Genomic DNA, 21,814 nt, shown 5'->3' with positions numbered 1-21,814 from the left:
TTGGGGATCGCAACACAACTACACAGTTGTATGTCATATACTGTATATGTTTTTATTTTTCAGCAATAGCTTTAAGAACAAAGTAATACAAAATTTGAAGAAAATGGAACGTTTGCAATGGCTTTAATATAAATAAAAATACACTGGCGAATTTCACATTTTTTTCAGCAATTCTTTCGTGCGCAAGAGTCACTGTGAATGGTGGTGTGCATTTAGATTCAGAGATGAGCCTAACTAAATCTTTCGGAACTTCACACACAGTGATCCTCTTTCGTTTCTCATTGCGAGCAGAATCACGATCGCAACATATAAAAGTGTGTCTTTTCTGTAAGGTGAGTACATAATTTCAAGCAAAAAGTTAGCTCTAACCTCGTAATCAGAACGATGATTTTTGTCGATACGAAATTCGTTTCCATTATAAATTAAACACATTAAAATAGAAATGAAATGACACAGTTTAGAGACTTTACTGGACTCCTACAGATATGATTTTTTCTACGCAGACTAAAGCGGGGGGTGAAAATTTGTACTGAGGCAAGGCATCGAACCCAGGGTCTCCTGTATACTAGGCGGGTGCATTAGCCACCTCAGCACAGTGGTTCACACAGCTGCACGCACTACCCTGGCATGCCTCCCTCATCGATCCGAGTTCTCACTGCCGCCCCAGACTACTTTAAATTCCACGTTAGACACGAATAGAAATTATTTCATTTGTATAACAGGGCGTATACATGGACAAGGAAAAAAATTCCCGGATTTTTCCCGGATTTCCGGGTTAAAAATACACTCATTAAGTCCAGGGTCACCGTTTCTGTGTGCTGCCACGGCGAGCTTCAACTCATCTTCTGTCCATTTCCCGTACACTCCTCTGTTTGCCATCTTCGAAACCTAAAACGATTACCCGTACCTATTATTTATCGTAAAAGTTTTGCCATCTCGAAGACCTAAAAACTTTTCGCGTACCTATAACTTACTGTAAAAGTACACTTCAATATTATTTGTCACGAGCGTGTCCTAAACTGGACTGGTCCAAATTAGGAAACAGCATTGGTCCAGCTTTGGACTACTGGACGCCATATAAGTAAAGGTAACGGCACAGGAATAGAAAAAATTAAATTCTAGTTATGCAATGTGTAATCATTAACTAATGAATGGCACTTACGAAGTATACCGCAGATAATTTATTTACTTGTCTGCAGCTCGTGGTCGTGCGGTAGCGTTCTTGCTTCCCACGCCCGGGTTCCCGGGTTCGATTCCCGGCGGGGTCAGGGATTTTCTCTGCCTCGTGATGACTGGGTGTTGTGTGATGTCCTTAGGTTAGTTAGGTTTAAGTAGTTCTAAGTTCTAGGGGACTGATGACCATAGCTGTTAAGTCCCATAGTGCTCAGAGCCAATTTATTTACTTACTCGTATTGTATAGAGAAAAGCTTACGATTTGTAGTACAACACTTGCAGGAAGAACGAAGTATGTGGGCTTCCTGCGTCATCGTTGCTGCGCAAGCGCGGTGACGCCTCTTATTTTGCGCTCTCTTGCAACTGCTGAAACGAACCTATTTCTAACAGGTCGCGGGAAAATATTGCGAATGCTGGTTTGAAAAGTGTTACATTCAAAACAAATTTCCTTTTGCACAGGAACTATATGCGAGAATGTACGATGAATTTCTTAAATCACAAAGCGTTTGACTCTGATTTAAAAATCAACTCTTTGAGGACGACGACTTAAAAGAATTTCGAGCCCAGAAGATCAGACATTTATGTCGTTATTAAAAATTTTACTGGCACATTTGTGTGATGTATCTTAAAGTGTAGCACGTGCAAAAAAGAACAACATTATATGTGGAAGCTTAACTTTTCTTCCAGCTTATTAATCTTCGAGATCAATATTATATATGAATGCTACGTGTATTAATTTAAACCATTAACTTTTCTTATTTGTGTGTTAGTGCTACTTAAGAGTGATCTTGCTATTGGCTGACTATATCACGTGTCCTATGCTGTTATCAGCTGGCGAGATCACGTGACATGAGCTATGACTGGTTTACAAAAGCCCATCATAATCTCGATTTCAATGCTTCGGAAAGTGACACGCGTTGTTTGGCGGAATTCAAATTTATACCTTCGTAATTGGAAAATATGCAGCGTACATCTTGCTGCACATCAAACGTCTTTCAAAACCTCGTTTTCTAAAGTGTCGGGGAATTCTACGTCAGTATATAAAACCATAAACATTCAAAGGATTGATGAGTTTCACAGTGCCAAGGAAGAGTATACTGTCACTTAACATGGAAAAAGTGCATTTTCACCCGGGACACCCGGTGTAATGGAGTACTCAAGGCTACCAAAAAGAGGCGTCCCGGTGGTAAAAACACGTTCTCAAATGAAGTTAAGTTATTCGGAAGACAATCGGCGTTTACAACTGAGATGGAAAAAGTTTTCGCAGATCATCTCCTTTTATCTGAAGAGAAAGATGCTCGTAAAGTTGCATTCGACATAGCAGAGAAATATGGTTCAAATGGTTCTCAGCACTATGCGACTTAACGTCTGAGGTCATCAGTCGCCTAATACTTAGAACTAATTAAACCTAACTAACCTAAGGACACCATACACATCCATGCCCGAGACAGGATTCGAACCTGCGACCGTAGCGGTCGCTCGGCTCCAGACTGTAGCGCCCAGAACCGCACGGCCACTCCGGCCGGCAGAGAAATATGAACTACTCCATTATTTCAACAGGGAAAAGAAAATGGCGGTTAGAAAGTTTCGTCAATCCATATTACATTTTCCTGATTCATTGCTAGCAACTCGCGCAGGAAACGACATCTCCATGCTAGAGCGTCTCCGTGTCCCATTAATACCTTTGTCCTCAGAAAGTTGATGGCATCACAGGCAGAATGACGAGCCTCTCCATTGTTTTGAAAAAAATTAGCTTCCGTTGGAAAAACATAGATCAATGTGCGTCATGCACGTTCCGTCTCGTGGACAGACGACACGTGCCTTGGAACTATGAGTGTGCCAACTGGTTTCGAAGGGCGACTAATTATAGTTCATGCTACCTCTGTGAATGGTTTTGTGCCCGGTGCTGTCACGATGTTTCAGTAAAAAAAACTGTCGTCTACCACAAGGAGATGAATGCAGATACATTCAAAGACTGGTTCGTTACTTGTTTGCTACCAAACGTCAGTTATGGTAGTGTTTTTGTAATGGACAATGCGCCATACCATTCTGTACAATTAAATAAGGCACCAACGGTTGCTGTAAGGAGAGACGAAATAGCTGGTTGACAGATAATAAAATAGGCTTTAACCAGGAATATTTTGAACAGTCTGACGGTGTCGCCATGGGCAGCCCTCTGTCTCCTCTGGTGGCTAACCTCTTTATGGAGGATTTTGAGGAGAGAGCACTTGAATCAGCGATCTGTAAACCAACTGTTTTTTGGAGATACGTCGATGACACTTTCATAGTGTGGCCCCACGGAGAAGAAAAGTTAATGGAGTTTTTTCATCATCTTAGCTCCATCCATGAGAATACTCGATTTACTGTGGAACTAGAAAAAGATGGCTGCCTTCCATTCCTAGATGTTTTGGTTAAACGGTAGAGTGACGGTACTGTGGGGCATTCTGTCTATCGCAAGTCCACTCACACTGATTTTTTACATTCTTCAAGTTGCCATCACCCATCCCAGACCATGAGTGAACTTAAAACCCTTGTACACAAGGCACACACAGTGTCGGATGCAGAGAATTTGCCTAAGGAACTGGCACATTTGACGACGGTGTTCAGAGACAATGGGTAGTCGACCCGGCAAATTAACAGGGCCTTCTCAACTAGAGCCAGGAAGTGGGAAGTGGATAAAGAGGAGGACGCGCCAGCCAAGTCCCCAGCTTTTCTTCCCTTTGTCGGAAATATATCCTTCAAGATAGCAAGGATTCTTAATCATTTTAATGTGGAAGTGGTTTTTCGTCCGCCTTCTAAGATTTCGGATTAGCTGGGATCGGTGAAGTATGATTTGTTGATGCGAAAGACGGGAATTTACAAAATACCCTGTCACTGTGGTATGGCCTATATAGGACAGACGACGCGTACAGTGGAAGAGGGTTGTACAGAACATTAACGTTGCACTCGCTTACTGCAACCCAATAAGTCTGCAGTTGCGGAACATTGTATTTCTAACGGACACTCAATGGAGGACTAGAAAACTTCGATTTTGGCCACTGCAACAACTTTTTGGGACTCCATTATCAAAAAATCAGTTGAAATACGCATTGCGGGAGATCTAATGAACCGTGACAGTGGTTACCAATAGAATAACGCATGGAATCCCGTCATCTCCGAAATTTGCTCGAGACGAAGACGCCAGAAGACTTCGATAGCTGCGGCCAGCGAGAATACCGACGGCAGCGGAGTACTGCAGTTCCACCAGCGAGGGCGCTGCCGCTGGTCGGTGTGGCCCATCTGTCTCCGCGACTGCAACGCATGCGCGGCAGTACTATCAGCGCACTATATAAGCTGGAGTGGAGAACGTCTTCGCAACACATTCGAGGGTTGGATTCCCTCTGTTCTTCATCGAAGAGTTTCACTGCCTGCGCTACTCTCAGGGTGCACCTTCGACGTGGAAGATCCCCGCCGTTTCCCTGCCGTGTCGTCTGCTTGCCGTCCATACTGCCTGCCGGTGCTCGCCGCCGCCGCCGCCGCTTGGTCGCCGCCTTCCGGTCCTCGCTGCCGCCGCCGTCGCCGCCTGCCGGGGCTCGCCGCCCCCGCCTGGTCGCCGCCTGCCGGTGCTCGCCGCCGCCGCCGCCGCCGCCGCCATCCGGTGCCCGCCGCCGCCGCCGCCATCCGGTGCCCGCCGCCGCCGCCATCCGGTGCCGCCCGGTCGCCGCCATCGCCGCCGTCCTGACCCTGGTCTACGGCCGTCTTCGTCTTCATCCGTCTTCGTCTTTGTCTGTCCCCAGTTTCTGTCCTTTCCTCTTCGTTCTCTTCGTTATTGCTTCTCTCTACCGTCATGTCCGCCCTCACCACCACCGTCACTACTACCACCACCGCCATAGTTTATACTTCCCCTTCCGCCGCCTCCACCACTATAACTTGGTGTGCCCAGTCCCACCCCCCTTCTTCCATCCCACCTCTCCTCACTCTCCCTTCACCCTCTATCTTTGTCGTCCCCTCTCCCACTTCTTCCTCTCGCTCCTCTCGTTCTGATCCTTTCCCCCCACTTCCCCTGCCTGTCACTGCAGCTCTGGCTCGGGTGGTGGCCCGTCAGGCCACTGTCCACGCCCAGCTCTCACCATCACCACTGCCACCGTCACCGTCATCGTCGCCGTCGCCTTCGCCTTCGCCTTCGCCGTCACCGTCACCATCTCCGGCGCAGACTCCGGCCCCGGGACCTGCCCTTCCCCGCCACATTCCCGTTGTTCCCATCCCCCACACCTCCTCCACCGCCATCAAGCGCCCCAGTGGCACCCCTGCTCCCTCTGCTTCCAAAAAGGCTTCGCCTCGTCCTCCTTCCCCCACCCGTGATGCCATGGATGTCTCCCCGCCTGTCCCTGCCCCCTCATCCTCCTCCTCTACCCCCTCCTCCTACCGCTACCTCCTCTCCCATCCTGATCCCTCTCTCCTTGAAGCCCGGAACCTCACCCTCTTCCTTCGCCAGCATTGTCCTGGTGCCCCCATCTCCCTCCTCACTCCTCGCCGTGATTCGGTCCTCATCTCCTCCCCCAGCCCCACCCTCCACACATACCTCCTTTCCCTCATCCCTGTCACCCGCTTTGGCCCTCATGCCTCCCTCACTCCTGCTCCTTCACCACCTCCCTCCCACCAACCCCAACCTCCGCGTCGCCCGCCCACTCTCACCGCCGTGATCACTCGGCTTAGTCCAGTGATCACGGAGGAGGAGGTGTTGGCGGAGCTCAAGGCGCATCCCCATTTGGAGGTGCGTGCGGTTCGCCGCATACATAACGCTGCCGGCCCCACCCGCCTTATGCGGGTTTTTTCTGAGCACGCCCCCTCCATTGACCGTCTCCTGAAGGAGGGTGCCCTCCTTTTTAACCAGCGGTACAAGGTCGACCCCTCCCGTTCCCCTCCTCAATCCCTGCGCTGCCAGAGGCGTCTGCGCTATAACGCGCACCCCACAGCTGAGTGCCGCGAGGCCCCCACCTGCCCGCATTGTCGGCAAGCGCACTTCCTCCGGCAGTGCCCTAACCTCCAATCCCCTCCTTCCTGCAATCTCCCCCATCCCACCTACTCCCAAAAGTGTAAAGCCCGACCCCCTCCAACCACTCCTGAACTCACTGTCCCTGTCCGTCCCCTGGGCGCCCCCACCCCTCCTGGCAATTCCCTTCGTCCCCCCCCCCCACCGCTGAGGACGTCATCAGGTTCCTTACCATCGTCCTCCAGAATGTTCATCCCTTTCAGCGCCCTCACACCCTCCAGCAGATCTCCCTTGCTGCCCGTTCCATCTTCCAACTCAAGATGTACGCCACCTACTCCAACAACCAGGCCCATTTCACCTTCTCCCGTCTTGACACCCTCGTTTAAATCCCAGTCATGGCGCGACAGCAACGTATCCTTTTCAACAACATACGCTCCCTTCCCGCCAACAAAAACCTCTTCCTGCACACCCTTGCCACCCACCGCGTGGATGCCTTCCTCCTCAATGAAACCTTCCTGCAACCCCACCACACAGTCCACACTTCGCCCTACCTCCTCCACCGCTCCGATAATCCCCTCCCGATTGCGCGTGGCGGAGTTGCCATTGGGCACCACCGCCAGATCCCCGTTCGGCTCCAACCTCTCCTTCCCGACCCCACTGAACACCTGATCCTTAGTGTCTTCTTCCCCGACCTTACCATTACCTGCGCCACCATCTATGTTCGCCCCAACGCTCCTCTTCCCTTCGACTTCCTCTCCCACATTGACCGTACCTTCTCCTCCTACGTGATCGCCGCCAACCTCAACATCCATAGTCGTTCCGCCGCCCAGTTACGGCAGTGGCATCGGTTCCTCTCCTCCCTTCAAGGCGACCTCATTCCCATCCCCCAGCACACCCGTCCCGAATCCAACTCCACTCCTGATGTTGTCCTATCCTCCCCCAACCTCCTCGGCCGCATAACGGTGGATGTCCTGGAGCCTATTAGTAGCGACCATCTCCCTGTCCTCCTCACCATTTCAGACGGTCGTCGCCCTCGCCCCGACCCTCGTACTGATCCTCCCCCTAAGTATGTCCACGACTATTCCCGAGCCGACTGGAATGCCTACCGGGATACCCTTTCCACCCAGGTCGATAGCCACCCTCTCACCCACCACCACCCTGACGATGTCACCCATGCCGCCTCCTTTCTCCAGCAGACCTTGTCTGAGGCCGTGGAGGCCCACGTTCCTACTGTCGCCATCCACCCCCACCGTCCTACCTTACCCCCACAGGCCGTTCTCCTCCTCCGTGAATCCTGTCGTCTCTACCGTGCCTTCCTCCACATGCGTGACCCGGACACACTACGATGCCACCGGCAACTCCAGCGACACGTTCGTAATTTGCTCGCGGCTAAGAAACGCCGGGACTGGCGACAGACATGCACCCGTTTAAATGCAACCCTACCAATCAACTCGTCCAAGTTCTGGTCGGCCTTCCGTCGCCTTACCGGAACTAAACCCTCCCCCTACTACCCTCTTCTCCACGATGATCACCCCTTCCCTGACACCCTTAGTAAGGCCAATCACTTTGCCTCCTACCTCTCCAATGTTTTCTCCATCCCCGACGATCCCCAGTTCGATTACTCCCTCTTCCTGGATATCCGCGATCGAACTGACACCTCTGTCCCTCCCCTCGCTCCTGGTTTCCAGTACTTGGACACACATTACACACACGGAACTCAATGCCCCTATCACTACACAGGATCTCATTGATACACTCTGCACCAAACGCAACACCGCTCCTGGTCACGATCGTGCCACCTACCGTCACCTTTGTGAAGCTCCTGTCTCTTTCCTCTCCACCCTGGCCAGGCTCTACAATGTAGTCCTGTCCACCGGTTACTACCCCGACCTGTGGAAAACCTCCCGTATCCTCATGTTCCTTAAACCTGGCAAACCGCCGTCCGCCGTCTCCTCCTACCGTCCCATCAGCCTTACCTCGGTCTTCAGCAAGGTCCTAGAATCTATCCTCACCTGCCGCATCCACCAGCATCTCCGCCAGCACCGCCTCCTTCCCGTCACCCAGTGTGGCTTTCGGCCATCCTTCTCTTCCGACGATCTTCTCCTTCACCTCACTCATCTCCTTTCCGAACAGCTTAATTCCCGTCGCTCCGCCATCTTCCTCTCACTTGACCTCGAACGCGCTTATGACCGCGTCTGGCATTCCGGTCTCCTCTTCAAGCTCCAAACCTTTGCCCTTCCCATTAACTACGTCCGTCTGATCGGTTCCTTTCTCTCCTGCCGTCCTTCCTATGTCACCATCCATAACACCGATTCCTACACCCTTTTCCCATCCGCCGGTGTGCCCCAAGGCTCCGTCCTCTCCCCCCTTCTGTACCTTTTGTACACGGCGGACATGCCGCCGCCGTCGCCCCCCGTCCACCTCCTCCAGTTTGCCGATGACACCGCCTTCCTCGCCCTTGCCCCCACCCTGCAACGCTCCCAACGCCTTCTCCAATCCCATCTTGACCGGTTCACCGCTTGGTGCAACCAGTGGTTGCTGAAGGTCAATCCCTCCAAAACCCAGGCGATCATTGTAGGCAAAACCACCCCTTCCTTCCGCCTCCTTGATTTCTATCTCGCCGTCTATGGCCGTCCTATCGCCCTCACTCCCACCCTCAAGTACCTTGGCATCACCCTCGACCGTCGCCTCTCCTGGACTCCCCATCTCCAGACAATCCAAGCCAAGGCACGTTCCCGACTCCGTCTCCTCAAGCTCCTTTCCGGCCGCACGTGGGGTCTGGACCCCTCCACAATCCTCCACACCTATAAATCCCTCATCCGCCCTATCCTTTGTTACGCCCATCCAGCCTGGATCTCCGCCCTCCCCTACCTTCTATAAATCCCTCCAAATCCTTGAACGCCATGCTCTCCGCCTTGCCTATCGCATCCGTCTCCCCTCCCCCACACGGATCCTGTATGATCTCATCCCCTTCCCCCACCTCCTCCTTTTCCTTGAAAGGATACGGATCCTGTACACCTCCCGTAAACTTGATCCTCCTCACCCGCTCGTGTCCCCGATCCTCTCCCACCCCCGCCCGCTGCCGCGCCTGTATTCCCACGTCCCACCCGGTCTCCATCTCTCCACCCTCCTTACCCTCTCCCAAGGTGGCTTCCGCCAGCTCCCCCTCCCTGATGATGTCCTTGTCCCCTCCATCTACCCCTCTTATCAAATTTGATCCTCCCCCCCCACCTCCTATGTCCTCTCCTTTAGGCACCCTCCCTCCCTCCCTTCCCTTCCCTCCTCTTTCCTTTCCCCCCCTCCCCCCTCCCCTCTCCACCGGGCTTCCCCTCCCCCTTCCTCCCTCCCCCTCTCTCCTTTGCCCATGGCATCTCTGCCCCCCCTCTCCCATTCCCCTTCCCATTCCTCCTCCTCCACCTCCTCTCTTGGCAGGTCCCCGGACTCGTACACGCTCAGTGAACATTCGCGCGCCGGAGATCATCGCCGTCAGTGTTTCGTGTGTGTGCCTTCGTTTGTGTGTAGTGTTGTTCGCCGTCACGCCCCCACCGTTCACGTGCCGTCGCCATCATCCATGTTCTGTGCATCGTGTCGCCCAGTGTTAGTGATGTTTCTCGTCCAGCGTGAACGGCTACATGTTTTTTCGATTTTTAGTGTCTACATTTTTTTGCCCACCGTTATTACTGTCTACTCTGTGCCACCTTTATGTACTACTTGTTGTAACACTCAAGGCTGAAGAGCGGCGTATTGTGCTGCTGCCAGCCCGCCTTTGTATAAGGTGTTAAAATCACAATAAAGGAAAAAAAAAAAAAAATGTCTTCGTCAGTCCTCGTTCGGCTCACCTGAAGATGGCTGGCAGTTGTCCAGCCGAAATATCGTGCAATGAACTTTACGACGACCGGCTGCAAGCTCGAAATCTTTTTGAACAGTTGATTCGACGGGAAAATTTCAAATTTTACGGCCTTTGAATAGAATATGCGGAAAGGAAAGCTTCTGGAATTAGTGAAACAAAACAAGCCACAGAAGACGCATTATGTGATTGATACATTAGCAGAGAACCATGGCCCCAAAGTTATACGCCTTCCACCGCACCACTGCTATTACAAGGCAACAGAACACATCTGGACTCAAATAAAACCAGATGTTACGAAGCGAAACAAAACCTTTACGTTGCGAGACACAGAGTGGCTGGTAAATAAGGCTGTCACACAAATAACGCCAGAAAACTGGAAGAACGTCGTGAATCATGTGTGGAAAGAAATTAAAAGGTCAAACATAGAAGAAGGTTTAAGAGACGAATCTGTTCATAAAATTGTAATTTCTTTATCAGACGATAAGGGCAGTAGTAGCGAAGATACCAAAGGCTACACTATGTCATCAAAAGTATCCGGACATTCACAAAAACATACGTTTTCCGTATTAGGTGCATTGTACTGCCACGTACTGCCAAGAGAGCCGAATGGGGTGCTCCGCAGAATTCTGCGGTCTGGTTATTAGGTGCCACTTGCGTCATATGTCTGTACGAAAGACTTCTACACTCCTGAACATCCCTAGGTCCACTGTTACCGACCTCGACTGCCACTTTAACGTTTATTAATAGGCTCGGAATCAATGTACATAATCTTGAAGTATTTTAATGCGACCCTTTTTGTGTGTAGGCTGAAGCAGCGAGTGAAAATTTGTGCCGAGGCTGGAAATCGGACTTTTTTTTTGGAGTCTCCTGCTTCCTATTCTCCGATAGTCGAGAGAAGAGCTCTGACGGCTGGTAGCACAGTTGCCAGTATTCGACATGGACGGGCAGCGAGCCAGTGGCGGGGGGAGCAGGGTGACAAACCTTCCCGTCCCACCCTGCGGCCCGCGGCAACACTCGGCTCCTTCAGAACCTAACAATGCCGCGTCATTCACTCCAACATTCCTGTAGGGGCAGAATTCTGCTGATCGATGTGTTCCTCGATGGAGTATTTTTTCAGATGCGGTACCAGTGTGTGTCAGCTTACACAAACACACACCCACACATATATTTTCTCTAATGATGGTGAAGCCATTTGACTGCAACAATTTTTATTTTATTGTTATACGGTCCAGATTTCGCTCCATAACATACCAGCCTGATATCTTTTGACATATAAATGAGTTACTGTACTTGAAAATGACCTATGGCCGAACTGTGGATCGGTTACCAATAAAATAAAAATGAACATGAGTATGGTTGCAGCCAAAATAAAAATTACACACAATCAGATTTTCAACTTTAACAAGGTGCCTGGGAGCCTCTTTAGCTAGAACTATTGTCTTTTTGAGTGTATTCCATTCCTTCACCACCTCGTTTATTCCTTCTACCTTCACCTCTCTCCCTTCGTTTTGGTGTAGTTTTTATTTCCATTTTGCAGTGCTGTGTACTATTCTATCTATCTATATCTATATCTATATCTATACTCCGCGAGCCACCTTACGGTGTGTGGCGGAGGGTACTTATTGTACCACTATCTGATCCCCCCTTCCCTGTTCCATTCACGAATTGTGCGTGGGAAGAACGACTGCTTGTAAGTCTCCGTATTTGCTCTAATTTCTCGGATCTTTTCGTTGTGATCATTACGCGAGATATATGTGGGCGGTAGTAATATGTTGCCCATCTCTTCCCGGAATGTGCTCTCTCGTAATTTCGATAATAAACCTCTCCGTATTGCGTAACGCCTTTCTTGAAGTGTCCGCCACTGGAGCTTGTTCAGCATCTCCGTAACGCTCTCGCGCTGACTAAATGTCCCCATGACGAATCGCGCTGCTTTTCGCTGGATCATGTCTATCTCTTCTATTAATCCAACCTGGTAAGGGTCCCATACTGATGAGCAATACTCAAGAATCGGACGAACAAGCGTTTTGTAAGCTACTTCTTTCGTCGATGAGTCACATTTTCTTAGAATTCATCCTATGAATCTCAACCTGGCGCCTGCTTTTCCCACTATTTGTTTTATGTGATCATTCCACTTCAGATCGCTCCGAATAGTAACTCCTAAGTATTTTACGGTCGTTACCGCTTCCAATGATTTACCACCTATGGCATAATCGTACTGGAATGGATTTCTGCCCCTATGTATGCGCATTATATTACATTTATCTACGTTTAGGGAAAGCTGCCAGCTGTCGCACCATGCATTAATCCTCTGCAGGTCCTCCTGGAGTACGTACGAGTCTTCTGATGTTGCTACTTTCTTGTAGACAACCGTGTCATCTGCAAATAGCCTCACGGAGCTACCGATGTTGTCAACTAAGTCATTTATGTATATTGTAAACAATAAAGGTCCTATCACGCTTCCCTGCGGTACTCCCGAAATTACCTCTACATCTGCAGATTTTGAACCGTTAAGAATGACATGTTGTGTTCTTTCTTCTAGGAAATCCTGAATCCAATCACAAACCTGGTCCGATATTCCGTAAGCTCGTATTTTTTTCACTAAACGTAATAAGAATTTCAGAAATGCGCTATTGTTGGAAACAAACCACAGAGCTACTTCAGTTGTCAGCAGATAGTAACAGAGAGTTAGGGTACGACTCATTATTTGAACATCAATGTCGAATCTCTGAGAGGACAGCTATCTTTAGAGATCTGTACACATGTTGTTTCCTGTTATTCTTACACTTGTGTCAGGATATATGTTATGTCGTTGTATTTATTGCAGAATTCCACCAATTACTCCAATCTTCCTATTCTGGCACTCGACCCGTTGTTTACTTACACAGCACATTTTTCGAGGGCGTACCTGCGACTGGGCCGGTTGGCGGCAGCTGGCGCCGAGTCGAGGGCGCCATTGGAGAGCGCGCCGTAGCCGGCGGGCGGGTACACGGCCACGCTGAAGTTGGCCTTGAGCGCCGGCTCGTCGAAGCAGGGGAAAGCCTTGCGGGCGCTCATGGGAGCGAACTGCGTCGCCGCCAGGTACCTGCAAAGCCACTCAGCTAGAACCTGGCCACCAAAATTCGGAACTGCGTCTCACATTCGGCTGAAATTGGAAACCAGTCCGTGTTTCCTTGCCCGCTACTTTCGAGATGATAAATGATAACAATAATAAATATCAACATATACTGTATTTGTAAAAATGGCTCGTGAGTCAGTATATTTCACCTTGCAGCCAAAACTATTCACTGCATACCAATGGCGTTTATGGATGGGAGGGGCCGTAAGTCTCGCACTGCACACTATGGTGTTTTGCTCGCGGTGGGTGGAATTGGGTGGACAAGGGTGGTAAAAATTGTAACCCTGAAGTAATTAAGATTCGGCACAGCCAATACAAACTGCGTGGCATAATCTCTGCCTACGCGATGCAGAATGATTATATGGGAAGAATGTACAATGGCCCATAAAGAAACTACTGAAGCATTCAATACAACATTACAAAATCTTTGGAAAAAGAACAATTAATGGGAGGAGTTTTATTGCTATCAGGGGACTTTCGGTAAACATTTCTGATAAGCTCAAAATCAGCACCGCCAAATGTAACAAAGGCAAGTTTCAAAAGATAAATACTTTGGGATAAGGTTGAAAAGTTATCTTTGAAAGACAATGTGCGAGCAACAACGTCAGGAGATCTAAAAGCTCACATATTTATCGATAATTTGTTGGAAATGGTACTTACCCTCTTGATCTCTACTCTGGTAACCTTATTCTAAACAAGATTTATGCAATGTGGTAGAAGCCTCAGAACAACTAATTAATAAAGTGTATCCATTGATGGTAATGAACTGCTGAAATAAAGACTGGTTGTGTGAGTGAATAATTTTAACACATCGGAATGATGTATTGTCACAAAAAAATCATCGAATACAGAAGATGATTCCAGGAGCAGAAACAACATATAAATCGATAGATACTATACAAAATTGATTAAGAACAAAGTGTCACCGTTCCAACCGAGTTTTCAAACTCATTAAAACAGTCTGGTGTGCCTCTGCATGCATTGAGACTGAAAACGGGATAGCCAACAATACTATTGTATTGAGCTTTCAAAACAGAGGTCGGAAGTGATCTGCTGGACCAGTGCTATCAATTTCTCTTATGACTTTTTGTATCTTCAATTCTTCAATATATCACTTATATGTGCACAATGACCCTGACCCATTACTAGCAGTCCATACGAAATGTGAGACTGGTACAGTCCGCAATATGTTAATCTTAAATAGTTACGAGTAACTAAAACTCTCAGTTTCACATTAGGTACGTTACCCTTGATATTCCTTTGTAGATGTGACTGATGTGTTCGCTCCAGCTCAATTTGAAATCAGTATGGAATCCTAAAAGTTTAACTGTTCTAGTTTCTATATCATTAGGTAGTCCTAACAAAAGATGCTGGGTTCTGCCAGGATTATACTGCAGTTTGTCAGAGGAGAACAGTTTTACTGCAGCATTTAGTTGTTCCAGTGACACTTGTAATACTGATGTGTCCTGGTTAGTTGCAATTATCGTTGTTTCATCTGCGTAGCAGATCACAGACTGAGGGACGTTATGTGGCAAATAAGTGATGGCAGTTACGAATAATACTTGTCTCTACCATTTTCATTAGAGAATGTCTGTTTATCACTGAAATGACATGTCATTAACTGTCTTCTGAAACTGGAGTCGTTATTCAGTTCCGTAATATAATGTGGGAGGTTGTTCCAGAGTTGAATCCTTGCTGCTGAAAAGGACTTTGAGCAAACAGATGAACGATGGAGTAGGACAGAAAGTATTTCATTTTTGCTCTGATGGGAACAGGTGATGCTGCCATGTTGTTCGGACAAGCATTAAGGTCGTGGAGAGATATGGGGGACAGTGTTCGTTAGCACGACAGCACAGGAGACATAGAACACGAAAACCTCTGCACTTGTCTGCAGGCAGCTAGGATAGCTGTGCATGTCATGGTAAAGTATGATCATAGAGTCCAGCACCACAGATATAACGAACATACCCATGAATAGCCAGTTCTACACGCCATGAACCTTCCTCATAAAGATTGCAGGATAACATTTCTGTACTAAATAATTGGAAGCATTAAGGGTTTACACAAAGTTGTTCTTCAGTTCAAACGGGAAGAGCATTTTATATTTCCGTAAGGCATGGAGAGATGATGATACCTTCTTGTGTGTTGCAATTGTGTGCACAGTTCAACTTAGATTTTCTTCTATTATTACTCCTAGACTCTCTGCTGAGGGTAAACAAAGCGGTAGACAAGTTCACTTCCACATCTCCTTTTCCTGGACCCAGGTTGCCTGTCTCAAACTGTTCAGTCGAGCATTCTTTATGTCCTGTTAGGTTTTTGCACGCTCTTACGGAAACATCCTGTACAGAGGCAACAAAATACAGATGAGTTATTTAAAAAGTGGTTACGTCATTTCTACTTTCCTGAGATCTTGCAACTGTAGATAACCTTTCGCTCCTTCTGTTTTACCACTGCTACCTCCAGAATTTGAAAGTGTGTAGTCCAATCAATTATACTACTGGCCATTAAAATTGCTACACCACGAAGATGACGTGCTACAGACGCGAAATTTAACCGACAGGAAGAAGATGCTGTGATATGCAAATGATTAGCTTTTCAGACCATTCACACAAGGTTGGCGCCGGTGGCGACACCTACAACGTGCTGACATGAAAAAGGTTTCCAACCGATTTCTCATACACAAGCAGCAGTTTACCGGCGTTGCCTGGTGAAACGATGTTGTGATGCCTCGTGTAAGGAGGAGAAATGCGCACCATCACGTTTCCGACTTTGATAAAGGTCCGATTGTAGCCTATCGCAATTGCGGTTTATCGTATCGCGACATTGCTGCTCGCGTTGGTTGAGATCCAATGACTGTTAGCAGAATATGGAAACGGTGGGTTCAGGAGGGTAATACGGAACGCCGTACTGGATCCCAACGGCCTCGTATCACTAGCAGCCGCGATGACAGGCATCTTATCCGCATGACTGTAACGGATCGTGCAGCCACGTCTCGATCCCTGAGTCAACAGATGGGGACGTTTGTAAGACAACAACCATCTGCACGAACAGTTCGACGACGTTTGCAGCAGCATGGACTATCAGCACGGAGACCATGGCTGCGGTTACCCTTGACGCTGCATCACGGACAGGAGCTGCTATGGTCGCAGGTTCGAATCCTGCCTCGGGCATGGATGTGTGTGATGTCCTTAGGTTAGTTAGGTTTAAGTAGTTCTAAGTTCTAGGGGACTGATGACCACCGATGTTAAGTCCCATAGTGCTCAGAGCCATTTGAACCATTTGAACGGACAGGAGCGCCTGCGATGGTGTACTCAACGACGAACCTGGGTGCACGAATGGCAAAACGTCATTTTTTCGGATGAATCCAGGTTCTGTTTACAGCATCATGATGGTCGCTTCCGTCTTTGGCGACATCGCGGTGAACGCACATTGTAAGCGTGTATTCGTCATCGCCATACTAGCGTATCACCTGGCGTGATGGTATGGGGTGCCATTGGTTACACGTCTCAGTCATCTCTTGTTCGCATTGACGGCACTTTGAACAGTGGACGTTACCATTCATTCGATCCCTGGGAAACCCTACATTACAATAGGATAATGCACGACCGCATGTTGCAGGTCCTGTATGTTCCACTGCTGCCCTGGCCAGCACATTCTCCACATCTCTCACCAATGGAAAACGTCTGGTCAATGGTGGCCGAACAGTTGTCTCGTCACAACATGCCAATCACTTCTCTTGATGAACTGTGGTATCGTGTTGAAGCTGCATGGGCAGCTGTACCTGTACGCGTCATTCAAGCTCTGACTCAATGCCCAGGCGCATTAAGGCCGTTATTACGGCCAGATGTGCTTATTCTGGGTACTGATTTATCACGACCTATGAACCCAAATAGCGTTCTCGCTTCCCACGCCCTGGTTCCCGGGTTCGATTCCCGGCGGGGTCAGGGATTTTCTCTGCCTCGTGATGGCTGGGTGTTGTGTGCTGTCCTTAGGTTAGTTAGGTTTAAGTAGTTCTAAGTTCTAGGGGACTGATGACCATAGATGTTAAGTCCCATGGCGCTCAGAGCCGTTTTTGCGTGTAAATGTAATCACATGTCAGTTCTAGTATATTTGTCCAATGAACACCCGTTTATCTTCTTCTTGGTGTAGCAATTTTAAAGGCCAGTAGTGTAGACACTTGAAAGAACAAAAATCGAAGAGAAATGGAGGAGGGTGAGTGAGGTAGTGCCAAAAGTCTATGGCTTAGGGATTCCCTATCTATATACCCGGGCCTGAAGATACGCGGGTTGGACAAAAATATGGAAATACTGCGAGAAATGTGTACTTAAACATAAATGCAGAATCTAACCGAGCACACCGTTTGCATTGTCACATTTGACACGTCGTAAGTGCCAGTCGTGGACACAACAGTGTTCCGTGTAGCTGTGAGTGGATCGTGTGGGACCTAAGTGAACTCGGACGTGCCCAAATTGTTGTCTCTCGTATGAAGGGTGCTTCCATAACCACAGGAACCAAAGTGTTAGGTATTTGAAGAGGCATCACGTCAACTAAACCACAACGCGGACGAAAGTGTGTGTCGAGTGAGAATGAAGGACGCTCGAAGAAGAGTGTTACAAGCTGAGATATCGTCGCTGGTGCTGATTCCGCATTTAACATTTGACGATGCCTCTATGGCTGCCGTACATTAGGACTTTGCTTTTATGAAACAGATCTGAATGATGGTCATTAAAGACCGAAACCGGTAATCTGTTAACAAAAAAGTTTGTGACCATAGACGTAAATTAAAGGAAACTTATGACAGAAGAGTGTTAGAGCCGCGAACGACCGGTGCGCGGCAGAGAAGAGAGGCGCGAAGCCGCCAGGCGGGGGTGCGGCTGATGGACAGACGGGAGAGGCGAACGGGTAGGGGACGACAGACACTACGACCGACGAGGACATAGCACGAGGTGAGCGAGCAAGAACTGAGGGGATAGACACGGGGAGACAACAATAACGCAGGAACACTGCCAAACAACGGCGGCACGCATCTCAACACCGGGAACTGGAACGCAGTACGTCCGAGGTGCACACGCGAACTACGGCGAGTACCAGACTGCCGGGGTAGCGGCGCGCGCCCGCCTAAATACCCGACCGCAGGAAATGCGATCGGCCGCAGACTTGGCGTGGCACGGAGAGTGACGTAACGTTAGCGACAGCCCCGGACGGTGCACAAGTCCCGCCCAATCACCCCCTCCACACCAATCCATATCCTAAGCTCCGCGCATGGTCTGTCGCATGTTCAGACATCAAAGTTGTTCGTATCACAGCTATGCCAGTCATAACAAGGGAGAAAATCAGTAGTTAGTACGAAATACAGTTTTTCCAGTACCTTTGTGAAAAGAATTAGAAATATGTTCATTGAATATGCGAGTTGAAAAATCATCAGTAAGAATGAAAAATAAAAATGGCATCCACACTGTCTTTTTTATTTCATGAGCTTTCATCTGCACTGTATCAAAAAATCTGATATTTGTTAACTGCTGTGAGCGCAGATTTCCGTCACATCGCGTAGTGTAAGAAATTCTGTTGGGAAATATTAATTGATAGTATCGCCAAGGATGCTGTCCATTATCTCGATGGTCTAAAGTCAATGTTGTGCATTAACAAGGCAAAGTCAATGTCTTTGTTTGTTTCTGATTACCTCATTTAGGCTAAAGAATATAAGAGTGGGATAATGTATAAATGTGTAATGCAAGCAGTCAGATATTTATACAGTGACATTCTTCATAAATATTTGCCTGTGTAATGGGTGAATTTGTACTTGTGAACTCTTATGACTGCTTGCTTACAGCAGACACGAGGCTACTTTGAATTCTTCTTCAGTGTTTGAGAGCTTTAGAGCTGGCTATTATTAAACATATGTACACAATTTCGTCAGTGTCATTCCAACACATGTTATCATACTTTAATGTCTGTTAGATATCAGTCTGTTAGATACCAGTTTTGACAGCAGTTGGCCACAACAGTCAAGATTAGACACCTTGTGTATGGTAACTTTATTGAGAGTGCATATCTATGTTTCATTTTGACAGTATTACACAAATTGCTAAGAAGTACTAACAGCACAACACTGCTAGTGTGGTGTCACCGCCAGACACCACACTTGCTAGGTGGTAGTTTTAAATCGGCCGTGGTCCATTAGTACATGTCGGACCTGCGTGTCGCCACTGTGTGATCGCAGACCGAGCGCCACCACAAGGCAGGTCTCGAGATACGGACTAGCACTCGCCCCAGTTGTACGGACGACGTAGCTAGCGACTACACTGACGAAGCCTCGCTCCTTTGCCGAGCAGATAGTTAGAATAGCCTTCAGCTAAGTCAATGGCTACGACCTAGCAAGGCGCCATTAGTAACATTGCATGTATCTATGGAGTCTCACTTATATCGTCAATAGCGATGTACCAAGGATGGATTAAAGTTAAGTATTCCAGAAGCTACGTACTTTTCTTTATAGCATTCATTACGTATCCTGTTACAGACCTATCTCTTGCCTGCGTAAACTAAACGCGTGCCTTTCGGCTACTTCCGTGGCGTGGCTGTCTTGCTACGCCACAACAGCTAGTGTGAACAACCGCGGTAAAACAAAAAACGACGAACAAAAACACGACAGCGACGAGGACTACCAAAGATCATATTGATGCGCTCTTGGTTGGTGTGGCGGGGGGGTAGGTGTGGAGGGGGCTAAATGGCGGGGCTTGTGCAAATGTCCGGGGCTGTCGCTAACGTTTCCTCGGAGAGCGGCGCGGCGAGGCTCGCGGCGGAGAACAGAGGCCCCTAGTGGATATCCAGGTCTGTACCCTCTGGCGCGTATTCAACTTCTGCGTCTTCTGACAGAAAGAGGATTGTAATGATAAGTAAGATGACGATAGCCCGCCTGGTTAGCCGTTCAGTCTAACGCAAGGCTTTCCGGATTGGGAAGGAGCGCCTGGTCCCCGGCACGAATCCGCCTGGCGGACTTGTGTCGGGGTCCGGTGAGCCGGCCAGTCTGTGGATGGTTTTTAGGCGGTTTTCCATCTGCCTCGGCGAATGCGGGCTGGTTCCGCTTATTCCGCCTCAGCTACACTATGTCGGCGATTGCTGCGCAAACATGTACGCGTACGCCACCATTACTCTACCACGCAGACATAGGGGATACACTCTTCTGGTGTGAGACGTTCCCTGGGGGGGATCCACTGAGGGTGGAACCGCACAATAACCCTGAAAGAGTGGTTCGGTGTGTGGTGGCGGAGGGGTGAAGTGGACTGCGGTAGTCGTCGTGAGGATGTGGACCACTGTGGCTGCGGCGGAGATGGGGCCTCTCTGTCGTTTCTATGTCCCTGGTTAACATACAATACAAGATGACGACAGCTGCATAAGTCACATCAAAGCCGAGTGTTGCACTTGGGAAGCCAGTCAACACCAAGCAAAATACACGAAGAGGGCTCCCTAAGCGGGGAACTGCATGGCGAGCTCGAATTTCAGAGCCACACGTCAGTGATACAAATGCCCATAACAGGAAAGCAAATTGCGGATGTCGTGAGACACGGACCGTGGAGAAATGGAAGACAGTCATTTGGTCAGATGAGTCTCATTTTACACCGTTTCTGATTTCCGGTCGAGCTTATGTATCAAGAGTAAAACATGGCGGTGGTTTGGGCAGCCATATCGTTGTATTGCATGGTCTCCACGGTTACTTTGCAAGCCCGCATTACTGCCAAGAATTACGTTACTAATTTTGCTGATCAGGCCCATCAAAATGGTACAATTTTTGTTCCACAATGTTGATGCTTCGTTATAAGTCTATAGGGCCCGATCCAGAACTGGTTTTGTGAGCACCAGGACGAATTGCCACAGCACAGTCCACAGATCACAATATTAGTCAGCCTCTGTGGTCTATTTTGGAAAGAAGGGTGCGCGATCTTCGTACACCTCCATCACCGTTAACTGAGCTCGCTATCATTTTTCAGGAAAAACGGTACAGGATTCCCTAGAAACTCGTACAGGACGCTTATTTATCCATTCCAGAACGACTGGAAGTTGTTTTGAATGTCAATGGCTTTCCTACACTGTATTAGGGATGGTAACGTGTTTTCATATTTTTCTCCGCCTGTAGCTGACTTGTTTGCAAAGTGTACAGAGAACAGGTGTGGTAGTACTTTGGGGCTCACCTGGTCTGCCCACCGGCCTGGTACTCGCTGAGGTAGAAGCCGTCCATGTCGGTGCGCAGCCGGGACCGGAATGGCACGACCAGGCTCAGTTCTCCAGACAGCTGCGTGCCCAGCGATATGTTGACCATCTCGGTGTCCCAGTCCCGCGTCGCGTCGTCCACTGTGAACTCCTGCTCGCTGCCGTCCTCAGCAGTACTCCTCACCCTGATGTCAGCTGGGTCTATGGTCACCGAATCACCGGCGTGCAGTGTAATCTGTTGGAAGATGAAAAGCGACGGTGCTGTCGATTTTACCATATTCGACGCGGCAATCACCAGCGTCCTTACAGAAGAACCTTACAGAAGAACCTTACAGAAGATACACTGAAAAAAAACCTCAACACTGAGAAGGAATTGTGCGACATAAACGAAAGTTCGCAGACGCTTTTCTACTTCTGCAAGATGATGTCAGTTCAGACTTAGTGCTAGTCGCATAAGAGTGCCGCTGATAGCACCACTATGAACATGTGTATCAGGTTT

At 48.6% G+C, this 21,814-nt stretch overlaps 1 protein-coding gene across 1 annotated transcript in view; it reads right to left on the bottom strand.

Annotated features, from left to right (window-relative positions):
• Positions 1–12,872: 12,872 nt before the first annotated feature.
• The window catches only part of LOC124622749 (aminopeptidase 1-like), a 200,700-nt gene continuing 191,758 nt past the window's right edge, over positions 12,873–21,814 (bottom strand). Inside the window, exons 3-4 of the mRNA XM_047148537.1 lie at positions 21,297–21,550; positions 12,873–13,077 (exon numbers count right to left, since the gene is read on the bottom strand). Of these exons, the coding sequence (XP_047004493.1) occupies positions 12,873–13,077; positions 21,297–21,550 (459 nt within the window). The remainder of the gene's footprint in view (positions 13,078–21,296; positions 21,551–21,814) is intronic.

This window comes from Schistocerca americana, chromosome 7 (genome assembly GCF_021461395.2).
Source record: "Schistocerca americana isolate TAMUIC-IGC-003095 chromosome 7, iqSchAmer2.1, whole genome shotgun sequence".
In the NCBI taxonomy this organism is placed as follows: Eukaryota; Metazoa; Arthropoda; class Insecta; order Orthoptera; family Acrididae; genus Schistocerca; species Schistocerca americana.
Note: the sequence above shows the minus strand (reverse complement) of the source record. Positions and strands in the feature narration are given on the sequence as shown.